The 16523-nt window shown below is 51.0% G+C and overlaps 7 protein-coding genes across 7 annotated transcripts; 3 read left to right on the top strand and 4 right to left on the bottom strand.

The window, feature by feature from the left end:
* Positions 1-759: 759 nt before the first annotated feature.
* Positions 760-1785, top strand: N7515_000047 (bZIP transcription factor; the record flags this gene model as incomplete). Its single annotated transcript, XM_056660791.1, has 1 exon — positions 760-1785. The coding sequence occupies one exon, from the start codon at positions 760-762 to the stop codon at positions 1783-1785; it is 1026 nt and encodes a 341-aa protein (XP_056525957.1).
* A 243-nt stretch (positions 1786-2028) lies between these two features.
* N7515_000046 (MFS transporter) lies at positions 2029-3718 on the bottom strand (the record flags this gene model as incomplete). Its single annotated transcript, XM_056660790.1, has 3 exons — positions 2029-2643; positions 2702-3277; positions 3335-3718. 3 exons carry the CDS (start codon positions 3716-3718, stop codon positions 2029-2031), a joined length of 1575 nt encoding a protein of 524 aa, XP_056525956.1.
* A 1464-nt stretch (positions 3719-5182) lies between these two features.
* Positions 5183-5401, bottom strand: N7515_000045 (uncharacterized protein; the record flags this gene model as incomplete). Its single annotated transcript, XM_056660789.1, has 1 exon — positions 5183-5401. One exon carries the CDS (start codon positions 5399-5401, stop codon positions 5183-5185), a length of 219 nt encoding a protein of 72 aa, XP_056525955.1.
* Positions 5402-9431: 4030 nt separating this feature from the next.
* Positions 9432-11531, top strand: N7515_000044 (uncharacterized protein; the record flags this gene model as incomplete). Its single annotated transcript, XM_056660788.1, has 1 exon — positions 9432-11531. One exon carries the CDS (start codon positions 9432-9434, stop codon positions 11529-11531), a length of 2100 nt encoding a protein of 699 aa, XP_056525954.1.
* A 159-nt stretch (positions 11532-11690) lies between these two features.
* On the bottom strand, positions 11691-12543 carry N7515_000043 (peptide alpha-N-acetyltransferase complex A subunit ARD1; the record flags this gene model as incomplete). The annotated part of the gene is made up of 2 exons (XM_056660787.1): positions 11691-12067; positions 12177-12543. The coding sequence occupies 2 exons, from the start codon at positions 12541-12543 to the stop codon at positions 11691-11693; spliced, it is 744 nt and encodes a 247-aa protein (XP_056525953.1).
* A 331-nt stretch (positions 12544-12874) lies between these two features.
* On the bottom strand, positions 12875-14354 carry N7515_000042 (uncharacterized protein; the record flags this gene model as incomplete). The annotated part of the gene is made up of 3 exons (XM_056660786.1): positions 12875-13092; positions 13153-13752; positions 13802-14354. 3 exons carry the CDS (start codon positions 14352-14354, stop codon positions 12875-12877), a joined length of 1371 nt encoding a protein of 456 aa, XP_056525952.1.
* Positions 14355-15029: 675 nt separating this feature from the next.
* N7515_000041 (SUR7/PalI family protein) lies at positions 15030-16201 on the top strand (the record flags this gene model as incomplete). Its single annotated transcript, XM_056660785.1, has 2 exons — positions 15030-15453; positions 15516-16201. 2 exons carry the CDS (start codon positions 15030-15032, stop codon positions 16199-16201), a joined length of 1110 nt encoding a protein of 369 aa, XP_056525951.1.
* Between the last annotated feature and the right edge of the window lie 322 nt (positions 16202-16523).

Here is a 16523-nt window from a genome sequence, read left to right as displayed (position 1 = left end):
ATGATGTTCAGGACGCATCATGTTGATGGGATGTGATGGACAGGGTAACAATGCGTAGGTATAACTTGGCCTTCATCGATGGAAGGTGATGAGACACATGATGGAATTGAGGGAGGTGCAAGGTAAACAGTGTTGATGCCACGGGCTGGGAGGGGTGAAGATGGGAAGACACAGGAATGAGTCATAGAAACAATCATAGAGCGCGCTCAGCATAGAAGGGTATTATGATCATCAGAATGGACACAGAGAAGGAGTGTATGATAGGAGATAGGGATCGTTGCTGGAGGAGGAACAAAGTGAGTGGGAAGGAGAGCTGAGAAGGTGGGAGATGGGAGGTGGAGGAGGAGAAGAAAAAAGAAGAGGAGAAGAAAGAAGTGGAGGAATAAATACTAGGAGGTGCTCAGGTGTCCGCCGACGCAAGAGGCATCGGACTAGTCACTAGACGAAAGAGGTGTCGGAAGGTGCGACTGAACTTAATTCGCCCCATTAGAACTCAATAGAATAATGAAATATCTTCATTGCAATGAGATGACGAGATCTAATACCTATTCATAAATAAAACTTATACAATAGAATCCTTTTACTGCGTACAATGTAACTTGCATTCAAAAGCTCAGCCTCTTTCTGATAAATGTGGCTTTATACTCTCGGTGATTTATGCGCCACAATTGACCCACTTATGCCGATGTACCTGCACCTTAAATCTGACGACGTCTGACGTCTTTCAGCCAATCGCCACCTTGGAAAGGACTACCAAACATGTCTTCAGCCGAGAAGAAACGTCTTAGGGACCGTCGCTCACAGCAAACACTCCGTGACAAGAAGCAGCGACATGCTGCCGAGCTCGAAGAAAAAGTCGCACACTGTGAACAGCACCACAGTGATCAAGGCGTGCAGCGACTTCTTCAAGTTATCCAAGGGCTCCGCGAACAAAATGAGACACTTCGCTGCCGTCAAAACAGCTTAAAGTCTCTTGTCAGCTCATGGGAGACAGAGCAAGAGGAGTTGCCTGTCGCAGCTGACTCGAACCATGACTGGTCCTCTCTGTACAAAGAAATGAGCAACCGGGAAGCCCAGTTTTCCCTGCAGACGGACCCCAATATTTCAATCCTTCATGGCCGACAGGGGATACCTTCTCTTCTGAATGACCCTCTCTCGGCTGCAGCAACACCACCACAAATCCATTCCCCGTCACTGGAACCTGTTTCGTCCGCGTCTTGGAGTCAAATTCCATCACACAGCGACGACCTGGCCACAGGAACAGAAATTTCCTGTCCGTGGTTCGCTTACCTAGACCAGATAACACCATGCCCAGACTCCCCCAGTTCCCCGCTGGATATGTTATATGGCACGAAAACAAACCCACTGGCCGATATGATCCACTCAGCTCTGCAACGTCGCCCAATCCGCGATCCAGAGCGGCTCGGGTTTGGATGGGTGATCTACCACTATTCCAGATGGATCCTTAGGCCCACCCCAGAGACCTTTGCCAGGCTGCCGGAGTTCCTCAGGCCTGTGCAGGGCCAGATGACCATTCGGCACCCTATGATATTGGACATTGTTCCGTGGCCGAGGATGAGATTGAATCTTATCCGGCGGTGGCATTTATATGCCGATGAGCGTGACGATCTCTTCGGTATGTTTGCTTGTTGTGTGAGGATTCGATGGCCTTGGGGTGAGAGGATTCTTGAACGAGATGAACGGAATGAGTTGTGTATCAAGAAAGAATTCTATGACACTTTCATGCGTTTGGGCGGTTGGGGGGCTTACACCGGAGTTCATTAAGAGATATCCTGATCTCTTGGAGGGGATTGATATCAGTAAAATTGTGTATGAGCTTCTGTAAGCATATACTATTTGATGTGCGGAAAGTAATTATATTATGTTCTATCATGACCTTTCTATATGCGTTGCTTATACGCTTGCCATTATACATTATTTTACCCGCAGAGACAGGCAGTCTGAAGGTCGAAAGAGAGGAGATGGACACGATGTGACCAGGATGATGGCCATCATGATGATATCATCTCAAATCTTCTTAGCATCAAGGTCGATAGGATACTTCAACCTGATGACCTTGCCATACTTGATGAAGAGAATCGGAATCGGGATGAACGCCAAAGCCAAGAATCCAAGCAACGAATTGCCCCAGCCGAGACCCATGTCCTCAAACATGGCCGGCCCAGCAAGCGGAAGCAAAGCTCCCACCAGGGAGCGAGTCGCAGTGAGAGTGGCATTGGCGGACGCTGCGTACTTGGGGTAACAATCAATGATGTAGGTCTGGATAGGCATGAAAACACCCATCATGCCGACTCCGAAGGGGAACATGCCGATGATAGGCACGATCCAATGTACGTGCTTCTCGGCTGTCCAGCCGTACCAGAAGAAGCTGATGGGCAGGATGAAGGCATAGATGATCATAGCCGGGAGACGCATCTCGGGCTCGAACTTGCCGCCGTTCTTGGTTGTGGCTGCCATGACCATCCGGTCGTTTGTGAAGGCCATGATTGCCAAACCGCCGAAGAAACCGAGGCCAATTCCTAGGTATGCAAGTCCAGAGAGGCCGACTGAGAATCCGTACGTTTCTGTGAAAACGCTAGGGATTGTGGTGAAGAAGAGGTAGAGCAGACCGTAGAGGAAAGACTAGAGATAATATGTCAAAATGCATACCTAGAAACTCTGGATCGGGACGGAGACTTACCATGTAGAGACACAACAGGTACACGATGGGTGACTTAATCAACAGCAGTAGCGGTCGCTTCATACTCTGTGTCAGCACCTCGCTCACAGAAGTAGGCTCCTGGTCAATGTCATAAGCACTGCGCAAATCTGTCCGACCTGTCTCCTTTGCAAGCTTCTTGGTCTTCCACCTAATCAAAACAGTGGCGTAGGTCTCCTTGTTGAATATTTCCACTCCAAGGGAGAATGCACCGCCGGCAATGAGCAGAACCCAAAAGGTCCAGCGCCAGCCAACTTCCTGTCCGAGGAAGCCACCGGCTATGGGGCCTGCTACTGGACCAATCAAGGGCCCCATGGCCCAGAGAGATGTTGCCATGCCACGCTTGGCGGGAGGGAACATATCTGCGATGACACCGGCTCCGAGGGTCAGACAGCCGGAACCACCAATTCCGGCGAATAGGCGGCAGATGATGAGTGTTTCGATGTTGGGAGCGAGTGCGCAGCCAATCTGCCAGACCACAAAGAACCAATTTGCACCGCTGAGGACAATGCGGCGGCCGTAGACCTCACTCAAAGGGGCAAGCAGGAGAGGACCAAACTAGATTCCCGTATTAGATGGACTGTTCCGTAGAGGCTGGGGTGCATTGGGGCTTACTGTATATCCAAGGAGATAGATGCTGACACTGAACGATAAGAGCGTCCTATCGGTCACCAAGAACTCTCGTGCCATGTATGAGATGGCGGGCGAGAACATACTCGAGGCAAGAGGAGAGATCAGCGTCATAGCGCTGATCAATGCGAGCAAGGTCCATTTCTTGCCCTCGGGGAAGTTCTGCGGGTTCTCGGGGTCATCTTGTCCGTCCCAGCCTACTATGCCGCGGCTGAGGTCCGTTACTGGGTAGAGTTCTGTGGCTGTTGCTTGTGTCTCGGCGGAATGGCTTGTTGATTGCTTTTCAAGGTCTGGGGTTTCGTTCCTCACGCTGTCCCCACTGTAAAGCGTTGGTTGCTTTGAATCGGACTCTTGCTGGAGAGTATCCATGATCGGCCACAGGTAGGAATTCCTATAGGTGGACTGAATGGAGGTTTTCGGCGTGAAGTATAGAAAAGAGATGGACGTGCCAAGCAGAAACAAAAGTGAAATATTCTGCTAGGAGGGACTCTATCAGATATGAAAGTTCAGAGCCAAAATTTGAGAGAAACCAATCCAGTTATGATCAACAAGGAGCTACGGATCCAAGCCTTTGTATAAAATCTCAGTTAGGGGCCCAACGGAGCGCGACAGTTGGCTCCGGTTTCAGCCTCGGCATTGACACTGTAATTCACTGCATATTGAGTCATAAATCCTGTTATGTTCATAAGGTCAGCCCATAAACGCAGCAAGTCGACAGAATCTGGCAAAACAAACGGCCAATCCGATTCCGAACCCGAATCAGGTCCACGTTTTCCCCCGAGCACTGATTCAGCGCTCCACTTCTTGTACGCAGAAGCCAATCACAATCTGGCAATATTGCCTATTTCTAGGCGCTGAATCAGTGTTTTAGAGTGCCCAGACGACGGGTGGGGCGTTAAGGCAATCCGCATATTGGCACAATTCATCACTTAAAGGGGCTTGCCTGACGCAACTCCGGGTCAACCCCTTAATTGGTGCAAGTGATCAGGCGACAGTGCCTAATGGTCTAGACATGATGTGGTCTGACATAGTGTGGCACCTGTCATATTCATCGACCCGTCAGGATGTCATCGCCTCTGAGGCGTCTCTTGGTAGAGACTAGAGTCGAAGATGCAAGAAATCAGAGCTCTCATATCATGGCTGTGATAGGGCTGAAGGGGTTCGGAACCATGGATGAATCCAGGGCGTTTCAAATTTGATCTGCATTGAAACGGCTTGACGGCGGCAGAAGAGCTGTTCTAGAAGTCATATCAGGCTCTAGAAGATTCGGCCTGGAATGCCAGTGGCGCTCTCAGAAATCGCCCGCTACGTTGGCTTGGCGCAGAACTGCAAATAGAAAAATCTCGGAGAATTGATGCATCCACATATGTCGAGAAACTTTCCCCTGAGCCAACCCCGGTGAACTCACCACTTCCAATTATTGTCATGGCAGGCGCGGCTCAAACCGGCACCAACTTCCTTGATACTCCAGATGGACGGCCAGGATGGGCAACCTACTTTATCTCGAAAGTCACACAGTCTACCTCTCAGACCAGGCCGCACGCGGTCGCTCTTTCTGGTTTCCGGACAGGGAAATATTGGGTACATTGGCTCCCCAGATTCTGTCTCTGATATTTTCACCGACGCTAGCGCACAACGACAATAAATGGCCACAGGCGAAGCTTCACACGCAATCGCCTGGCACTGGTCGCATTGGTGACTCAACTTTCGACGCTTTCTAGAGGAGCCAGATGCAGTTCCAGACCGACCGCTTCATAAGTAGATTCATATCACATCTTTCTTCCCGCTTCATGCCCCTGGTAGCATATAGCCTCAAGAATCAATGATTACAAATTATGCGCCCCGTGTCTCCTTGCGGATCACGTTCTGTGTTGTATCAACAGCCACGGAGCCCCAGAAGAACCTCTTCTCTCCAGGTCGACGGTTCAGCTCTTTCTCCCGTTGGCGGACTTTCTTGCTGTGCTGTTTACTCCGGCGCTTCCTCGCTTTCTCCTCCTTTTTCGCTTCGGAGGTTTGGGGGACTCGATGGAAAAGATCGTTTAGCCAGCCCATTATGATGGAAGGTATTGAGATTCAAAATCTGTGACTGGCGTGCTTGGAAGACGAATGGACAATCCGGTAATAAGACCTTGGCCGCGAGATGATCTGGTGACAAGCCAGAAGTGGATGATAAATCATCAATGAGATGCAGTGGTTGGGGAGAGTAGCAAGCTCCGGGGCCAACAACTCGGGGGTCTGTCAACAAGTTCGGGGTGAAGTCCGAAAAAATGCCACGTAAAGGATGAAGAGGTTGAGGTGAGGTTTCAGCTAGTTGAGTTTGAAAGAATCAGAAGGTGGGCGCGACAATATATTCCAAAACCCCTCTAGGTACTCAGATGACTCCGCATTGTCAGCAATCAGCATTAGAGCGGTGGATCATCTATGATCTTGGACTTCGGCTGAATCAACCCCACTGAAGATCGACACCGGACATTCCGTACCTGGTTGAGGTTCAGGCCCTAGTACCCTACCTACGCCCTACTCGGCCACGATTATAGGCGCCAAGCCCGCCACCCGCCCCATGCCTTGGCTAAGATTGATTTCTCATTTTACTGTATAAATCCAGGTACTCCGTACGTACTTGCGAATCAGATATGGTGTGTACGGGTAAATTCACAAAATTCTCTCAGAACAACGCCCAGGTAGTATTGGCCTATTAGGGTAAGAAGACATGGAGCCCGATCTGCCTCAAGGTCGGATTTTTGGCCTTGAGTTCTAGCAGCTTTCGTTTTTCTCTTGTATTAAGCTTCTGACGGAGCTTGCGAGTACTCAGATCACCCAGATTATTGAGCGGTGACTGTGATCTTGGCTTGGCTCGAGTGAGCGAGACACAGGCTTGATTATCAGAAAGGGTTTTGTCGTCGGATTCTGCCTGCATATGATGGTACTCCTCACACCTAAGCTTCGGCCTTTGATTGCTGGGGGAGATGAGAGAATCTGGTCGTAAAGCCTTGCCTGGCCTTTCATTTGCTTCTTTGCCAGCACAATCTTTGCTAGATCGTTTAGACAGCTTTTGGCAAGTGTAGGGTTCGTTCTTTGCCGCCAGCTCGTCCATAGAGAGATCGGGCGGGTCCAGCTGAACAGTTGCTTGGTTGTAAGGCTCGCAATCATCTCCCATGCCAAGTTCAATTGGCTTGAGGATCCGAGGGTCAATGACTTCAAGACCGGGAGTTGTTGGCGGGAAGCTGAGTGAAGAATCTGCTGCAGGAAAGTATGATGCAGCTGCGCTACTTCTACTGCTTTCACTTGGAGTATCACTGAGTTCCGAACAGTAATATCGTTCGGGATGTAAAGAGATGCAGAAATGGGCACAAATATCTGGTCTGGCTGCTGTTCGTGACGCGGAGGCGGATGAGGGTAAAAGCGCAACCTTTTGGGTCGCTCCTCCTCTAGCTCTGTCGAAGATCTTTGTGTTGTCATGGACGGTCAGGCGCAGGTAGCGGCTGGAGTAGCCCAGGGGTGCGATCTCTCCACGCTTTCGTTTGTTTGCAGGCGTGGCAGTTGTCGATGTATCGTTGCACGTCCTTGAGCCAGCCTGGCCAGTAGTAGCGGGCAGAGAGTAACTTCGCGGTCTTATCGACGCCTGGGTGGGCAGTAGGGGGCTGACGATGCACTTCATCAAGGAGTCTTGCTCGTAGGTCTCCTTCATCCGGGACTACTAATTTTCCTCTGTGTAGTAGTAGTCCTTCCCGTAGCGACCATGGTTCAGTTTCCTCCGCTAGTGCCTTTTCCCGAAACTCATCCAGACTCTCATGTGCCAGGTTCGCTTCTTTGATTCGCCGAATAAGCTCATCTTCTGGATGTTCTGTTTGTTCTACTGACTGCTCCGTTGGCTGCTCCGTTGTTCGAACTTGCTGTCTCGTGGTAACAGGTGCTAGGTAGGCCCACCGCTTCTCAGACAGGAGTACCTGGTCCGTCGAGTCTGTCCGATCCGATAAGTCTTTCCTTGATAGTGCGTCCGCTAGCCATTTGATGGAAAAGAACGGGCGCCGCGGATCAAACTCACTTGCGTGGAAGGGGCTATCGTTGGTTCAGCTCAATCGGGGGAAGCACACCATTCGCGTCTGGGTAAATGACAACAAGAGCATTTGCATGTACTGTGGGCTTTAGTACGTGTAATCAGACCGAAAGATCAAGCTAGGATCTGTTCTCTCTCAAATCTCAATGGATTGTACGCTACCAAATTCAGTCAGCCACGGGCCCCCTGCAAATTCTCGCGCTCCCCCTGGTAGAATAGTGAGAGTCACTTACGTCTTCCCATTAGGCCTTGACCATATATAACAGATTCAGAGCTCAGTAATATGCAAGAAATGGTCTTGCAACTCTGATCAGATGGAATAATTGGATATCTACCAGGTTGGCGGTTTTCTTTGCAGCATCAGAAAATCTGCACAATAGTTAGGTTTTTGCTCTGGCTGAGGGGCTGGAAAGAGACAGGCCCCGGAATGCCGACGGTCGCTTGAACTTATGAGCAGTTTTGAGGAGAAATGCTTGAGACTTGGATATGTTCACTCTAGGAGGGATCAGTGTTTCTTTTATATACTTTGACTCTCGGCATTAGCGGCCACAGTCCCCGCAAATTCCAATGGGCACCAGCACTTGAGCTCCTAGGATCTATACTCATCTCACCAATCATATTGTCGTGGCACGGAGGGTCTGGGAGCTCCTAGGAAGACCTATTAGGCTTCATTTAGTTATGATGAGGGATTTTCTAAGTGCTAGTTAGAATACCAGGTAATGAGGGGCTGCAAAGTCCGTTATGGGCAGGTAGATTATCCAGTAGCACGACTGGTCTAGAATATTTTTGCGAATGTCCAGGTCGCTAGAGCTGAATTCGTACTCCTTTGTTCCTAGGAGCAAGTGGCGGCAGCAAGAGCGATAGTCCGTTAGGAATCAAGAGGAAAAAAGAATCACAATAAATCACTAAATTGGATTTAAAAAACCATTTGACTGGACTTTTCTGAGATATTCCTCAATATGACGCTAGCCTTTCGTTAAGGGGACAACGGTCAAGAGTGCTGGGTGAACGACTGCATTGGGATGGGGCTAGCGTGGTGCATTTTATTGAGGTGAGCTGCTGACTTAGCTGCTCCAACTTTGCTCAGGCGACGCTCAGTGAGCGACTTCATCCGGCTTATGTAATGATCAGGCGATGCTCAGTGAGCAAGTCAGAGTACTCAGGTCACACTCAGGGAGGGGGATCAGGCTCCTCAGTGAGCAAATCAGAGTGCTCAGGCCACGCTCAGTGAGCAAGTTCATCCGGTTTATGTAATGATCAGGCGATGCTCAGTGAGCAAGTTTAATGATTATGTAATACTCAGGGTCGTGCTCAGTTTTACTCAGTGAGCAAAAAGTGGCTAGGGGTGAGCACTAAAGCGGAAATGGAAAGCCATGTCGGGCGGCCTAAAATCTGGTGTGTATGTTTGAGCGTCTTCTAACCTTTCCATTCTAGTATTCGCAACCTATCACAGAGAAATATACCTTCTTCGGGGTTATCCACCACAGGTCATCAACTAAGCAGACGTGCCTAGATATGGAGCTGGTTTGCTGGGTTCTTGAAAGTAGTTTCACTGATGCCCAACAGTGAATCATAATACCCTTTAATGCCTTTTATTTATTCAACATCCATGACAGCCTGAATGATTCGTAAAGAATTATCAGATCGAGGCCTATATATCGGGGCCCGGGCCGGTCGCCGGGGCCGAGATGGCTTATCTTACCCAATCGGTGTGAGGTCACTTTCTTCACTTCTCCACCTTCTACCCTCTCTGCCCATTTATCGGGGTCCCTAGAGTAGACCTGTCTGCTCACGGATATCACTGGAGTAATCTTCAGGTCAGATACACAGCCTCTGGAAGACAATGTGCCAAGTATTGTATGCTGACCGTCCTTCGATTCACAGTAATCCTGCTGCCTTCCCCCTCTCTTCGAGGCCTCGCAATCTTATCGCAACATGAGGATCTAGGTCTGACAAAACAGTTGCAGTCCTTCCTAGGCCACTACATTATTTCCGTTGTCTTTGACCGTTTCGCCTTCTCTCAAAATGGACCGGGAGGAGGCTCCACCCCCATACTCGCCCGTTGACCCATTACTTGCACCGGCGAACAGCCGGAATGGCGTATCTCCCGCAATCCCTCTTGGGGGAAATGTGTCCCCCTCGCAGGCGCAGGGCGCCAGTTCCTCTCGCATTCCCGCACAGCCGACGGTCGTACCGACGCAGTTCACATCCGCTGCCGCGTACTTTGAGGAACGGGTCCCCTCGATTTTGGATGAGAGCCGGGAGCTCCTGCAACATCATATGACTATTTACCCCCGAAGCCAAGCGAAGGATTTCCCGCGCCGACCGCGATGCTGGGCCGCGCGGTTCAATGAGATCGCCCAGCAGGACTGGGATATGTTCTTGAAGTATCTCTTTCCGCCTCATCTAGGTCTCGCCGCATCATCGCAGCATCTACCACGTCAATTACGAGCGGAAATTAGACGGGACCGAAAAGATCGCCCGCAGGAGAACGATGAGCAGCGCAGAGCTCGTATTGCTGCTGTTGTGGCGGAGTGGAACGAATGCTTTTTCGGTTTTCGCGGTGCTCAGATCGTCTTCGTCTACGTAGGGGAACCTGATTCTGCCCCGTCGTCTGCTTTATGTCCCCGATGCTATCCAGCAGCAACGGGATCAATGGAAGGTCTACCGGCTCGACAGATGAATGCCCCTTTGCCTGGTCCTGGGCAGCACGTTCCTTCGCAAACCCCTTGGCAGATGCCTGGCCCTCATTTCCACAATCCGCTTGTGCCTGTGCACCCTCCGTATGGAGCATACGGTGTTCCTACATACCCGCCCTCGGTGTCCCCCAACCAGCCGCCTCAGTACTACCCCCATCCACAGCCACAAGGGGTCTGGCAATACAACCACTGGACATATCCGCAGCAACAGCCACAGTATAACAACAACACTTCTAAGGGTGGGTCTCTAGGATGGATTTCACAACTCGCATCACAAGCGCAGAAGTATGGGGAGCGCTTCAGCGAACAGGCCTTACACTACGGCGATCAGATCAGCGCACAGGCACAGCACTATGGACGACAGGTCGAGGAGCAGGCTCTCGCCCATGCCCGGTGGCTTGAAGAGCAAGCACGGCTTCACGGCCGGAAAGCGCCAATGGTCGGTGCACAGTATGCAGGTTATTATGGTCAACCAACCTGGGATAACTCGCCTCGACCGATGACGCATCCCATGCCCATCCAGACTCCGAGTCCAGTGGCAAGTCCAAACACGACGACTGGGGTTGAAATAAGCAATCAGACCATGGACAGCGACAAGCTTAAGGCCTTAACTGAACCGCAAAAGCCGGAGCCTCCTGCGGCAGAACACACTCGAAGAGCCTCAGTGAGCTCCATATCGTCCGAGTCTTCATTCAGCTCCATCGACTCAATCTCTACAACGTCCGACCTGGGCATTTCAGATCTTGCCACAGTGCGCACTCAATTAGAACTACTGGACGATCGTCATGATCGAATATTATACGAAGCCGCCGTCGAGCTCCGCCGACAACTCTCCATCCTACGGGAATCCCGGCGAGAAGCCAAGTTCTCTGGTAAGAACTGGCGAGCCGGTTTCAACCAGAGCCAAAATAACTCATCCGACGACACCGACTGGGGCCGCTGGGATTCACCCGAGCAGCAAGAACGTAACTCAGTCGACAGACGCGCCATGAAAGAGGAATTGCGCGCCACCAAGAAAGCGTTCCGGGAGACGCTCCGTCGCGCGCGCGAAGAACAGCGTGACCGTCGACGCACTCGACGTCGGCAGGTCCGGAAATACCGCGACAATGATGGCGAGGCAAAGGCAAACGAGCCACTGGAGCAACAGGTTGGGACACTGCGCTTGGAGGATCCTAGTCAGCCTGTGTCGTCTCCAGTCGACGTACAAGCGGTCAATCCACTTCCTGTTTCTAACTCGAGTGTCGGCTTTGGTTTTGCTTCCCACGCACATACTGTCTCGCAGGAGAGTACGCAGGAATCGGGGGGCTCTGCTGGCTCCGGGAAGAAAGAGAAGCCCGGTGATACATCGAGTCGGTTGAAGGGTATATTCTTACCGCGCAAGGCGAGAAGGCAGCAATCGAAGGAGGAGGATGAGGAAGGTAAATAGTGAGACGGTTTAGTTTCTCTACCGCTCCTCGGCCTGAACCTAGTTCAATACATAGCAACGATAGATATGCGCAGGAACTCACATAGTGTATATAAACCCAGCACCTCAATACAAATGCGTAAAACTTTTGCAACTCTATAGATACACATGCAAACACATCTACTGAGCCTGCGCCTCATTCTTCTCAACCAAATCACCAACCCCCAAACCCCTCCCAACCTTAACGCGAATCATCTTCTCGGCATCCTTCTTCCCCAGATCGCCCACCTCCTCCCCCTCATCCTCATTGCCACCCTCCTTATCCTCTTCCTTATTATTCTCCCGATCCTTCTTCTCAATAGCCTTCCAATCCAGCCACATCTTCTCCAGATTCAATTTCATCGCATACGCATCTTCCCCGTCAGCGTAGTATCCAGCCTCGACCTTCTCGACCTCGAAACCGAGCGTATCGCGGTACAGACGCAAAGCGGCAACGTTGGACATGCGCACGTGTAGAGAGACGTAGTGTGCGCGGTGGGATTCGGCCATTGCGCGTTCTGTAAGTATTAGCATTTACTTCCTCTTTTTTAAAAATCAAAGGGAAAAGAAGGTAAAAAGAAGGTAAAAAGAAGGTAAAAAGAAGGGAAATGGAAAAAAGAAACTCACGACTCATCCTCATCAACCTCTCCGCAATCCCCAGCCGTCTATGCGTCCGCATAACACTCAAACTAGTAATATGTCCATGTGGCTTTCCATCCGCCGGTTCCTCCTCCATCTTCGCAAGCACGTACCCGACTACCTTCGGATACTGTCCGGAGACATCGCCAGCCAGCCCCGGGCCAGAGGAATTAGTCTTGTAGCCTGTGCGGGGCCGCACGACGGCGACGAAGCTCAGCTGCGGCCATGTCAGGGCGTGGTAGAGGTAGTATTTCAGGAAGTAATTTTCGGGGAGGTTGGTTATGTTGCAGGTTTGGATTGAGGGGAGGAGGTCGATGTAGGAGGGGTAGCTGCTTAGGGGGACGATGTCGACCATTTTGGCGTTGTCGGGGTTCAATTGGTGTGGGTGGTGTTTGCTGTGATGAGGGGTTTGGTTTTGGTCGGAGGTGGGTTTGGTCATGTGATTTTCATGGGGTGGACTGTAGGGCTCGGGGGATTTTAGATTGGAGATATTTGTAGGTATATTAGTTTGAATGGGTTAAGGGTTTATTACTTCAGTCTTCAGCTTCTTTAATTGTGTAAATAGATCAGGAACTACAATTTGTACAATACAAAGACGTAGACAAGATGAACTATGAATTATGTGCCCAAAATGACAAAGCCTAGCGCCGACGACCAATCTGGTCATGCAAGTATGTATCAGGATATCAAAACACGGACATCAGCATCTGTACTCCCACTACCACCAGCAGCACCATCGACATGCCGACAGAAGCCTCACGCAGTGCGCCAGATTCCATGCCACAGCATTTACGGTTGTATGTGACATTGTTCATCTTGGCAGCGACCTCGAAGACGGTGCCATTGGGCCTACCATAGTTGTAGTAATCGACAAGGAGGAAGTTGGGTGGACGTTGCCATTCCCCTGTCTCATGTTAGCAATGCAAAATCCACATTACGTGACAGAGATGAAGTAGGAACCTACCAGTGCAGTTCTCCGCCATCGCACCCAAACTACCACTGCCGTTCACTCCATTGGTCACAGATAGCTGGGCCATGTTGGGAATCAATATGTTCAGCGGGCCCAGATTCAATTCCAGATTCAGGTTGTGGTTAGCCATGTACATGCGCTTCTTGGCATCTTTCTTGGACAGACCCGGTGGCCGTTGTTGTGTGCAAGGGAAGGTGAGATCGGTGGGCGAGAAGGGTGTCTCCCAAACCTGTGAGAACTCGTCCATGAGCCACGGGTGTGAGGTCTGGTTGGCCTCGTAGTCCATGAAGAAGACGGCGCGCTTGTGCTTGAGGATCATCTCGGAGAGCGTAGGCCAGTCGTCCAGAGCCATGGGAGCCTTGGGCGGGCTGTAGATCAAGTCCTTCAGACCGGAGTTCATGATCGGGATCGTGAAGTTCTCGGGCTTGACAAAGTCGAAATTGCCGATGATAAAGCTCACCACGTCATAGGGGTTCTTGCGCATCCATTTGTTGACGTCGGACAGGTATGCTTCGAGGGTGCCGGCGTTCAGCAAATCGCAGGTCGTGTGGCACAGGTATATGGTGCCGTTCACGTAGTGGGTTTGGAATTGCACTATTCGAGTCAGTAAGGTTATGGTCCGCGGTACCGCAAAGGTACTCACACATGCGAACTCCGTCATTCAGCTGTTGCGTCACGTCCAGCGCTTGATTGGCGCCGAGGTTGTTCGGACGCACGAACGGGCTGTTGTGCGCGGCGATCATGGTGATATTGGAGTACTTTCTCCCACAGAACTCGGGATAGTTATTGCAGGGTTGCGTGTTGACTATGGGCGTCTTGGTCGCGGTACTAGTCGCCGTCGCCGTCGCATTCATCGTGCCGTTCCCGATCACCGAGGTTCTGCCGCCGCCGACGAGGAATGTCAAGGAGTCGGACGTCGTGGTGAATGTGGTCTGGTTGGAGGCCGGCATCGTGCCATTGTGTTCGGTCGGCGCGGCCACGACGGATGTTTCACCATCTCCCAAAGTAATTGTTGTGCTGACCTCTAGGTAGGTACCTGAGGGCGGGGCGACGGGCGTCGTCACTGACTTGACCGTGGTTGACTCGGTGGTGCTCGACTCGGTGGTGCTCGACTCGGTGGTGCTCGACTCGGTGGTTGTGGTTGTGTCCTGGGCCACGGCCACGGCCGCGAGGAGAGCAAACGTCGACCACCTCATGCCTGGATTTGAGATACTGTGTATGGAAAGGGAACAATGTTATGGACAGGAGAGATCGGATTTCAGATCCTCCTTACTAAGCGATCAGGGTCAGGGTCAGTAGATGACGTTGACCAAGAAAGAATAAGTGGGCCTATTAGGTACTGTAGCCTGACTGTAGGTATTTTTAAAGAGGCGAAGTGAGAAGGTGGAGATGGGGGATTCGAGGAAAGATGCTGCCTTGCTCTTGGGCGCTTGAGGGTTTCATTACACGACAGCATAGCCACTGTCTCCTATGTATTCTGGTAATATTGTATCTTTTCCTCGACCGTTAACCAGCATATAATCTCCTCTTCCTTTCAAATCCGCCTACTCCATACTGCAGATAAGTTTAAATGATCGTCAAGATAGGCTAGGAGACACGCCACTAGTGTCAAGCCACTGACGATCACTACAAGAGACACGACGATCAGGTGAAATCAGTCTGATTTTCCCATTAAAACAGAAAAAGAGGTTTTGGGCTCGATCTTGAAGAGAAGAAAGTCAACGACGGAGATTTGAAGGTCTAACGTCATCTCCCTAAGACTCCGGCCATTCTTTAACCCTAATTCCTACTCACTCACTCACTACTCAGCCTCTTCCCTTCTCTTCCTCGGGGAATTTTCATTCCTTTGCATTATCTCTTAAACACATATCATGGATGGGACGGACGGCACTGGCAAGCGAAAGCTCCCCCTTTTCAGTTCCAACATTCCAATTGACCGCCGTCGCCAATCCACCGTCCGCTGGCATCGTCTATTCCGTTCACTACTGTACCTGATCGCATGGATCTTTCTGCTACTGGTAGTCATTGGCAATATAGCAGACAAGCCAGTCCTACGCAGTACATATTTTCTTTACCTTGATCTCTCCAGTATCATCCCAGTCTCGGTCCCCAATGCCGTCCTCATCAACTCCATCGCCCAGACCATCGGGCTACACGACTTCTACACGGTCGGCCTATGGAACTTCTGCGAAGGATACAATACACAGGGCATTACCTTCTGCTCCAAGCCGAAGACTCTTTATGCCTTCAACCCAGTCGAGATCATCCTGAACGAGCTGTTGGCTGGTGCTACGAGTACGTTGACATCATCCCTACCTTCCACTGAAATACTGAAAAGACTAACCCAATCTTCGCAGTCGCCCTCCCCTCTGATATCGAAAGCCCATTAAAACTAGCCCGTCTCGCCTCCCACTGGATGTTCGGACTCCTCCTCAGCGCCGCAGTCCTCAACTTCGTCATGATCTTCGTCGCCCCGCTCGCGGTCTCTGCACGACACCCACGCTACATCAAAGCCTGGGCAGCAGGCTACAACGACCAACAACCGGCCAGCAATCCACCGCACCGCCGATGCACCTTCGTCTGGCTGCGTGCCCTACCCATGCTGATCCTGACCTTCTTCACCGCATTAATTACCATTGTTGGCTCCGCCGTCGCGACAGTCATGTTCGTCATCTTCGCCGACGTCTTCGCCAATGCCGACCCGAGCATCAACATTAAAGCGCACGTCGGCACCCAGATGCTCGTCTTTATGTGGATTGCCTGCGCGTTCAGTTTGTTGGCTTTCATTATCCAGTTCGGCTCGTGCTGTGCCGCCTGCTGTCGCGGACGTAGTGCGCGTAAGCAGCTCAAGTCGCAGGGTGTCAATTGGCGCGAGAAGGGTTCGGCGCATACCAGTGCGACTGATATTCCGAAGGAGCAGCGTGATGTTTCGGAGCGCCGTGTTAGCTCTGGTGAATCTGGACAGGCACAGCCGAATGGGAACTTCTCGTCTAATCCGCATTACTCCTACTCTTCGACTGAACCCCATGCCATTTTGGGTTGATCTCGTTCTTTGCATTTTGATAGCCGCCACTGTCTCCTTCATTCCTATACTTCATACTCTTGACATAACTTCTTTGGACATTTATCCACATCTTCCTTGTCACTTTGACCAGATACGATTTTACGACGGATTTACTTGGCATGTAAAGGAAATAGACTTGCATTTTGTTCAACGTCAACCCTGTTTCCTCCGAATTGAAAGATCAGAACCTGATTGAAATACGTAACTTCGATTCTCGCACTATTAACAGGTCTCGTGGCTTCGATTATCCCCACATTGAACACGTCACGGCCTTGCAGCTCTTGTCTTGGCCACTGGATAT

This window comes from Penicillium bovifimosum, assembly GCF_028826915.1.
Source record: "Penicillium bovifimosum strain IBT 22155 chromosome Unknown utg000001l_segment0_segment0, whole genome shotgun sequence".
NCBI classification, from domain to species: domain Eukaryota; kingdom Fungi; phylum Ascomycota; class Eurotiomycetes; order Eurotiales; family Aspergillaceae; genus Penicillium; species Penicillium bovifimosum.
Note: the sequence above shows the minus strand (reverse complement) of the source record. Positions and strands in the feature narration are given on the sequence as shown.